This window comes from Schistocerca piceifrons, chromosome X, assembly GCF_021461385.2.
Source record: "Schistocerca piceifrons isolate TAMUIC-IGC-003096 chromosome X, iqSchPice1.1, whole genome shotgun sequence".
In the NCBI taxonomy this organism is placed as follows: Eukaryota; Metazoa; Arthropoda; class Insecta; order Orthoptera; family Acrididae; genus Schistocerca; species Schistocerca piceifrons.
The window spans coordinates 233,427,116-233,437,304 of NC_060149.1; the positions used below are offsets into that span (position 1 = coordinate 233,427,116).

At 44.8% G+C, this 10,189-nt stretch overlaps 1 protein-coding gene across 1 annotated transcript in view; it reads right to left on the reverse strand.

Annotated features, from left to right (window-relative positions):
* LOC124722990 (probable nuclear hormone receptor HR3) overlaps nucleotides 1–9,776 on the reverse strand; it is a gene marked incomplete in the record, with an annotated part of 435,770 nt that extends 425,994 nt beyond the window's left edge. Inside the window, 1 exon segment of the mRNA XM_047248158.1 lies at nucleotides 9,715–9,776. Coding sequence (XP_047104114.1) covers nucleotides 9,715–9,721 — 7 coding nt within the window.
* Between the last annotated feature and the right edge of the window lie 413 nt (nucleotides 9,777–10,189).

Here is a 10,189-nt window from a genome sequence, read left to right on the forward strand (position 1 = left end):
ACGAAAGGAAAGCACACTTCGGATTGAATTTTTTAACATTCTTGGAGCTCACTAATGGCAGCTGGAATCACACGTTTACAAATACTTCAGTTGTTATAAACCTAGATCTACAGTACGGTATTTGGTAAAGAGTCCACGAACAGTAAGCTGCTGAACATTTGTGACACAGAAAAATTGTGTTTCGTGCTGGATTCAAACCCGTAACCGTACTTTCCGCTAGCAACGTGTTATCATTTACGATATTGGCAAACTCTTTCCAGACTGACTCAAAGATTCAAATTGACTCCTCCGTGGAGCTCGAATCTTATTGAGATAAAAAAGTATCAAGTAGAAACTGTGAATCACTTGTGTTCACTTAGTGCATTTGGAAGCGTATTGGTTGGTTGGTTGGTTGGTTGATGTTGGGGGAGGGGACCAAACAGCGAGGTCATCGGCCCCATCAGATTGGGGAAGGATGGGGAAGGAAGTCGGCCGTGCCCTTTTAAAGGAACTATCTCACAATTTGTCTGAAGCGAGTCAGGAAAATCACCGAAAACCTTAATCAGGATGATCGGACCGTCGTCCTCCCGAATGCGAGTCCAGTGTGCTAACCACTGCACCACTTCGCCCGTTGGCAGCGTATTGGCCACATTATGCATGGATCCGAGTTTGATTTCAGTTTGCTGTGAAAGTTCAACTTGTCGCAAATATCAGTCCAAGCATGTACACCAGCAAAGAGAAAAAAATTCCCCATTCAAAGTTAGTTTCGATGATGGCAAGTTTACTCAGAATTTTCGAGGTTATAAATATTCTAAATATCAGATTCTTCCCGTGATTAAACCAATAAAGGGACATGATAACCTTGCTGAGGAAATTAGGAATTTGCACTGCAATTTTCTACAGTGTGTTAATTTTGTAAACTCTGGAGATAAAACAAGTACATCGCGATTTATTATTTTTGACGTTTCTCACATTAACAATTGTAAACATATTATCACTTGTTTTTTGCCACTGTACAGTGTTCGTGATTGTTTATTCGGCGTTTTACTTGACAGACCGTCGGACTATTGATCGACCCTTAGCTTGTACATCATTGGTAGGAATTGTGCTAGAGTTTGACGTAACGACGGCACCAATGTCAGAGGTAATAACAGGACAAACTGTGCAAAGCAGAACTTCGTCTAGTAACACAAAAACTGGCTGTACACCGCCACTGAATTATTACATGCGCCGAAGTCCGACATAGTAAAACATGTCCAGCGCGGCATATGTCACAACAAAGGTACAAAGCCATACCGAGAAACAAGCTTCTAAAGAACATTGGGGAAACGCAACTGTAAATAATAAAAGAAACGATCTCTCACATCGTTACGTAAATAAGTACAGCCGCATCTTGACCGTTCTTTTCAGTTAGATTCGTTTCCCATCATTATTCAGAACAATGGTACTTAGGGACGGGGATATGACTGATATTACTTTTATCATATTACAAACAGAGTTTATTACTGTTGCTTTCTGTTTCTACAGACAGAGAGAGACAGATATCTTCGGGCATTTGCGTCAGTGTGTTGCTATTCAATGCATGGAATGAAAAAGAGATTCTTCAGAGAAGTGCGGTTTCCACAGTTTTTCTTGACGTTATTTTGTGAATAATAATATACAGTTAATTGTTGTACGTCTTTTAAGCTGACGCTTCAATCAGAAATCGAAATCACAACAACCGTATGTAAAAAGGAAAGTTGTGCAACTGATATATCCAGGGATGCAACTCACTGATAACATAGCTGTAGTGGCGTCATCGTACCCATCAACGCAGCGACTCTTGGTCGTTATGCGCCCAGGCCAGCATGCTAAGTTCGATATCTCAAGAAATCCCCGACATGCACAAACATCCCACAGAAGACACAACAGGAAAACTATGCACTGTATCATGTCAGAAAAATGTGAAACTTTTGCTAAATTTGAGTGAAAATGATAAGTTAAATAATTAAAAATTCGAGGCCGTAAAGTCGAAATATTGGCACAAACTCAGTCCTTCACTATCATGAGCTAATTATCAACTTATATAGTTACAGGATGGAATCAGACACACTATATGTGGTTCTCAGAGATTTTCATATCACAGTTCTCTGAACCAGTTTCTCAGTTTACTGACACTGGTGGTCGGCAGACGTTGATAGAGCCATTGCGGAGTGGTGGTAAACCGTATGGTCAAGGGCCTTGCAGCAGTGGTAATACTGGTTCCGTCATATGATCGAAGTTCTGCGCTGTCGGGCTTGGCTAGCACTTGGCTGGGTGACCGTCCGGTCTGTCGAGCGCTGATGGCATCCGGGGTGCATTCAGCCCTTGCGAGGCAAATTGAGAAGCTACCTGATTGAGAAGTAGTATATAGGCTGAGGATGACACGGCGGTCGGTCTGTACCTTTAGGGTCTTCCGAGACCTATTCAGACGGAGTGTCTGTAAACAATGTACAATAAATTGGATGTATGCTTAATGAATGGACGGAACGGTAATACAATAACTTATGGATGTAATGGAGGCCGATGTCTTTACCTTTCGCTCAGAGCACTCCCAGACGTTGCCAATTCACTTGTCTAGCCTCATCTCAGTAGCCGTATTTGCTAATGGACGCTTGTGTGGTTGTACTCCACTCCTAGGTAACATGTTAGACTCCTGCTGATGGAAGATATTTTTATCGCCAGTTCTTAGCTGGGAAGGTGAGTCTTCGGAACTACCCTTCCGGTTATCCCATTCAACACAGTAGCAACGTCCATTTCTTATTTGTGGCGAAAAACGTGGGTCAAGAGAAAGGATTTCCGGACACCCGTTAGCTGCAAGTCAGTTGTGATAATATGTAGAAAATTCATTCTTTCCTGCCGATGCCTTATCGTTAGAACGGATGCAGTTCCTTGCGCGGCAGGTTTCTCTGGACTGTTGGTATTGAGGATAAGTTCGATACTCTGGTGTATTTCGACCTTGAACTGTTCCACTGTAGCATGTCATTTCCTCTCTATACACGGTTAATGTTATTGTCTTCAAAGATCATCGTCACATGGGTCCTTGCAGGTACCACAACAGCCATTCACAACGGTGGCAGTTAGTCGACTCACAATATGCTTCCACAATTAAGGCGCGCGATCAGTTCACGAATTTCACCGTTTCAGGAAGTCGAGGATCATTTCCTTGACCAACTACGACGTGCAGCGACAGGCGCAGCTTTGAGTTCTTTCAGAAGCTACTGTCTCCTATTATCTGTGTTAGCTTTGATTGTCAGATTATGTTGGTGCAGTAATAATTTTTGAATCATTCGCCCTGCGGTAGATGACAGCATCAGGGGAGCGTTCAAAATGGCACCCGAAATCGAGATGCGTATGAAACACAAATGTGTCATTAAATTCCTCACTGCTGAACAAATTACGCTAACTGAAGTTCATAGAAGCTAGCTAAAGATGTGTTGAGATGATACAGTAGACGTAAGTAGTGTTGGGTGGTGGTTACCGCGTTCCAATGATGGTTAAAAACGAGGTGCACGACAGAGCACGCCCCTGGCGACCCTGCTCGGCTGCTATCCCTTATAATGAACAGAGGATCGGTCAACTCATCCGTAATGATCCGCGGATTACGACCAAGAAATCGCGTGCACAGCCGAAAGTCTGTTGTATTACAAAGGGTCCCGCACATGCTTACTCAAGACAGAAAAAGAGGATCGTGGAATAAAAATTTGTCGGAGCCTGCTGGACCAACACAAGGCTGAGTTTGACGGGTTTCTGATCATCATCATCATCATCATCATCATCATCAGAGATGAGACACTATTTCACCAATACGATCCGGTAAACAAAACAGAGTCCACTGGGTGGCGACATGCAATTCACCAACAAACTAAAGCTTCGCGATGTAGCCATCTGCCAACAATAACGCTACAAGACCACACTGGCGATGCTGAAAGCCCGAATTTCGAGATTCGAGCTTGAAAAAAAAGACAAACTTTTGCTTGCAATGCCAGGCCTCATAACAGTTTTGCGACCATGGAACTCATTGCCAGATTTAACTGGACTATTCTACCACATCTACCCTACAGCCCTGATATAGCTTCTTGAGATTGTCATATCTTTGGGGATATGAGAGGTGAATTACGTGGCCAAAATTTTCCAGACTGAGACGCTGTCGTCGAAGCAGTATGAGCCGGCCGGTGTGGACGAGCGGTTCTAGGCGCTACAGTCTGGAACCGCACGACCGCTACGGTCGCAGGTTCGAATCCTGCCTCGGGCATGGATGTGTGTGATGTCCTTAGGTTAGTTAGGTTTAAGTAGTTCTATGTTCTAGGGGACTGATGACCTCAGAAGTTAAGTCCCATAGTGCTCAGAGCCATTTGAACCATTTGAAGCAGTAAGATAGTGGTTAGCTTTAGATGGTTTAGATTCTACGGTCGCGGCCTGCAGGCTTTTGTTCATCGTTCACAAAAGCGCATAACGAATGGTGGTAACTATGCGGTTGAATGACAGTATGTTAGTGACACCTGTATCTACATCTACACTCTGCAAACCACTATGAACTGCATGGCAGGAGGTACTTATCGTTGTAGTAGTTACTGGGACTTCTTCCCGAGCCATTCATGTATGGAACGTGGGAAGGATGAATGTTTTAATGTCTCTGTGAACACTGTAATTAGTCGAAGCCTGTCTTCGCTATCCCTACAAAAGCGATTTGTATGAGTGTGTATATATTTTTAGACTCATCGTTTAAAGCTGGTCCCTGAAACTTTGTAAGTGGACTTTCTTGTTACAGTTTGCATCTGTCTCGTTTAAAGCTGGTCCCTGAAACTTTGTAAGTGGACTTTCTTGTTACAGTTTGCATCTGTCTCCAAACGCCAGCCATTTCAGAGATTTCAGCATCTCCGTGTCGCCTTCTCATGAATCAGCAGTTTTGTGACCATTCATACTGCCCTTCTTTATAAACATTCAGTACACCATGTTAGTACGATCTGGTACAGGTCCAGTACACTAGAGCAATATTCTAGGATGGGTTGCACGCGTGTTTTGCAAGCAACCTCATTTGTAGACTGATTGTATTTAATTAGTATCCTACCAATGAAACGAAGTCTGCCACCTACTTTACCTACGACTGACCCTATTTGATCGTTCCATTTCATGTCCCTAGAAATTGTTACATCAAAGTATTTGTATGAGTTGACTGTTGCCAACAGCGACTCACTAATATATAGTCACTGGATACTACGTTTTCCCCTTTTGTGAAGTGCACATTTTTACATTTCTGAACATATAAGGCAAGATGCCAGTCTTTGCATTACTTTGAAATTTTACCAAGATCTGACTGGATATTTGTGTATCTTTTTTCAGACAGCACACTATAGATAGCTGCATTATATGCGAAATGTCTGAGGTTACTATTAAAATTGTCTGCAAGGTCATTAGTGTACAACATGAAGTGCAGCAACTCAATACTCTTCCATGGCGTACATCTGAAGTTACTTAGACATCTGACGAGGACGCACCATCGATAAGACGCCGTGTATTCCTTACCAAGAAATCTTCAGTCCACTTACATGTTGAACAATTTAAATTTGTTTTTCTACTTTCAGTACATACTGTAATTTCTATGAAAATTAATGGGAGGCTTTAGTTTCGGAACGGCCTTCGTACTTCAGCAGTGCACATGGCGTGATACACGTGAAGAATCATTTTTGTGAAACACGATATGCTCTTCATTCATACGAAGTAATGAGTGCTGTTACCGGGGGTCTCAAGTTAATTCCATATTTCTAGATTTCCAGAAGAAGTTTGGCATCGTTGCTCAAAAGCGACATCTAATCTAATTGCGTGCCTATAGACTAACGTCTCAGTTGTGTGACTGGAGTCTTGATTTCCTGTCTTAAAAGTCATAGATCATAATAACTGATGGGAAGTCATCTAGTTAAACTAAAGTGATACCTTGGGTTCCCCAATGGTATGTTACAAGCCTACTGCTATTTCTAATCTACGCTATCGGACAAAAAAAAAAAAAAAAAAAAAAAAAAAAAAAAGAAAAAAAAAAAAAAAGAAACTGAAGCACCCAGAAGACATGTTCGGACGTCAATATAACGTCTTACACGAACAAATCATCAGCGACTCTGTAAGCGCATATAACTACAATTCTTTGTAATAAGTAGAATGACCACCAGAGTGCATTAGTGTTGTCACGGTTTAGTGTTATTAGCAGGCCTGCTCGGGTATCTAAGTGGCGTGATCGAGGTCAGATGTTTACTGATCACTGTTACGGACACGGAGATGCCACGTACTCGTGTGAGACAGCGTTATTAGCACCTGACCCAGTTTGAAAGCGGTCCATCGAATCATACTGTATTCGCATTTTTGGGACATTCTGACGTTAAAGTGGTCCGATGTTGGACTGCATGGAAGCGTGATGGGAGGCACACTCTTCATCAAGATGCCAGTCGGCCAAGTCTGACTACCACAATGAACTATTGTGCACCAAGCACATCATAATAACCCGTTCCCATCTGTGCCTGCCATCCGGAAAGAAGTAATGGACTCCCTGCAACATTCTGTGCTATCCCGCACCATTGGTCGGAGACTAGCAGCAGCAGCAGGACTACAGAATTACCATCCCATACGTAGAATGCAGTTCACACCACAACATGAACGGCTGCGGTTGGAGTAGTGCGGGGCCGCGTGGGATTAGCCGAGCGGTCTGTGGCGCTGCAGCTATGGACTGTGCGGCTGGTCCCGGCAGAGGTTCGAGTCCTCCCTCGGGCATGGATGTGTGTGTTTGTCCTTAGGATAATTTAGGTTAAGTAGTGTGTGAGCTTAGGAACTGATGACCTTAGCAGTCCCATAAGATTTCACACACATTTGAAGATTTTTGAGTAGTGCGGTGACCGGTGAGCATGGATTCCTGATGAATGGCGTCGCACTTTGTTCGGCAATGAACCGCGCTTCTACACTACGCCCGACGATTGTTTTTGGCGTCATAGTATGCGGAACCATCGGCTATGACTTGTCGTGATTGAGGGAACTCTGGCGGCACAACGGTACGTCACGGACATCCTGCGTCCCCATGTTTTACCTTTCATGCGACAGTATCATGGTGCCACTTTCCAATAGGACAATGCTCATCCACACATGGCACGTGTCTCTGTGAACTGTCCGCGTAACGTTGAGGTGCTCCCGTGGCCAGCAACGTTCCCAGATCTGTCCCAGGTAGAACATGTGTGGACCGGAACAGAGGTCAACTCTGTGCCACTACTAGTATCCAGGATATCAAGGACAAGTGAGAACAGCTTGCCTCATGAAAGAAAACAGTGCTTTCAGGACCCCCTTCCCAAGCGAGTCATTGCATTTATCCACGCCAGAGGCGTTGCAACGTCAAGCTTATGAGTCGGCTCATATTGCCAAGTTCATTTGAATTTGATTCGATTTTGTAACCACTGAGCCGGCCGGAGTGGCCAAGCGGTTCTAGGCGCTACCTACGGTCGCAGGCTCGAATCCTGCCTCGGGCATGGATGTGTGTGATGTCCTTAGGTTAGTTAGGTTTAAGTAGTTCTAAGTTCTAGGGGACTGATGACCTCAGAAGTTAAGTCCCATTGTGCTCAGTGCCATTTGAACCATTTTTTTGTAATCACTGAAGCAACATCACATACCCTCTCAATTCGTGAAATTTCATTTAGTTTACTCTTTCTCTTCCGGGTGCTTCAATTTTCGGCAGACAGTGTATGATGTTGACTCCCACCTATATATGAAGTAACGACCATTGTAATAAAATACGAGGGTTGTCCAGAAAGTGAGTTCCGATCGGTCGCGAAATGGAAACCACAGCGAAAACCAGAAACGTTTTATTTGCTACAGCTAGGTACACCTTCCACCTACTTCTCTACATAGTGGCCGCTCCAACTTTGAGTTTTGTCGTAGTGTTGTATCGACTTTCCAATATCCTCGTCATAGAAAGCAGCCGTCTGTGCTTTCAGCCAGTTATTAGCACTGGTCTGCAGCTCGTTGTCTGTGGAAAAATTTTGTCTTCATAGTCAGCGGCTCTTGTGAGCAGAGATGAGACTCAGGGGAAGCCAATTACGGTCTGTATTGTGGGTGATCAAACACTTCTCATCGGAAACGCTGCGGGAGCGTCTTCATTGCCTCTGCAGTGTGCGGCCGAGAATTGGCATGAAGAAGGAACTGCTCGACAGTTGTGTTATGTGGGCTGCATGATGCAGGCGAAATCTCTAACCAGGCCCTCATACTTAGCGGTGGACGCTATTCCCTACACATCTTTATGTGCTCACTGTTCACTCAAAACCGAAAAGAGCGACGCGACACGATCGATGGGCATACTAGAGACACTGCCCAACGCATCTATGCAAAGCTTTACCGGATTTCCCAAGTGATTTCCATTTCACGACCGATCGGAACTTACTTTCTGGAGAGCCCTCGTATCAGAGCTCGCACGAGGATATTTAGGTTTTCGTTGTTGCAATATGCAGTTGGAGAGTGGAACGGTCGAGAAATGGTCTGAAACTTGTTCCATGAACCCTCTACCGAACACTTCTACATCTACATTTATACTCCGCAAGCCACCCAACGGTGTGTGGCGGAGGGCACTTTACATGCCACTGTCATTACCTCCCTTTCCTGTTCCAGTTGCGTATGGTTCGCGGGAAGAAAGACTGCCGGAAAGCCTCCGTGCGCGCTCGAATCTCTCTAATTTTACATTCGTGATCTCCACGGGAGGTATAAGTAGAGGGAAGCAATATATTCGATACCTCATCCAGAAACGCACCCTCTCGAAACCTGGACAGCAAGCTACACCGCAATGCAGAGTGCCTCTCTTGCAGAGTCTGCTAAACATCTCCGTAACGCTATCACGCTTACCAAATAACCCTATGACGAAATGCGCCGCTCTTCTTTGGATCTTATCTATCTCCTCCGTCAACCCGATCTGGGACAGATCCCACACTGATGAGCAATACTCAAGTATAGGTCGAACGAGTGTTTTGTAAGCCACCTCCTTTGTTGATGGACTACATTTTCTAAGGACTCTCCTAATGAATCTCAACCTGGTACCCGCCTTACCAACAATTAATTTTATATGATCATTCCACTTCAAATCGTTCCGCACGCATACTGCCAGATATTTTACAGAAGTAACTGCTACCAGTGTTTGTTCCGCTATGATATAATCATACAATAAAGGATCCTTCTTTCTATGTATTCGCAATACATTACACTACTTAGGCGCCACTTGAGTTTGCTAAACATCTCCGTAACGCTATCAGGCTTACCAAATAACCCTGTGACGAAGCGCGCCGCTCTTCTTTGGATCTTCTCTATCTCCTCCGTCGACTCGATCTGGTACATATCCTACACTGATGAGCAATACTCAAGTATAGGTCGAACGAGTGTTTAGTAAGCCACCTCCTTTGTTGATGGACTACATTTTCTAAGGACTCTCCCAATGAATCTCAACCTGGTTCCCGCCTTACCAACAATTAATTTTATATGATCATTCCACTTCAAATCGTTTCGCACGCATACTCCCAGATATTTTACAGAAGTAATTGCTACCAGTGTTTGTTCCGCTATCATGTAATCATACAATAAAGGATCCTTCTTTCTATGTATTCGCAGTACATTACATTACTTAGGCGTGAATTGCAGAGTAATCGTGTAGACTGAGCTAGGCGCGAGGTGAGGAAGCAGCGCAGAGGGCGACGCTGGACGTACCTGTCATGAGGGCGCTGGAGGAGGCGGCGCCGGCGCTGGCGCTGCCGGCGGGCTCCGCGTCGCCATCGTGGGCTGGCGTCGCCACGCTGCTCTACAGCCTACCCGCAGCGCTCATCCTACTCTGCTGCCGTCGGCGGCCACTCTGGCGGGGCTGGGGCTGGCTACGAACACCACCACGACTCTCTCTCACCTCCTCCTTCCCTACTCACACTCCGAGCTGGTGCTACTACTCATCTACGTTGTCGGGGCCAACCAGGCGAGAGGGCACGAAAAACGACGACGATACGACGTAACAGCAGCCAGTGATGAGCGTGGAATGCGTATGCAGTTGTATGAGCTGCTGAAGCCACGAATGTAGAGAGTTGTTCACAGCCTTTTCATACACGCTTCGTTTCACAGATGTGCAGTGTGACATGTCGAATTAATTTTGTCTTCAGAATGAGATTTTCACTCTGCAGCTGAGTGTGCGCTGATA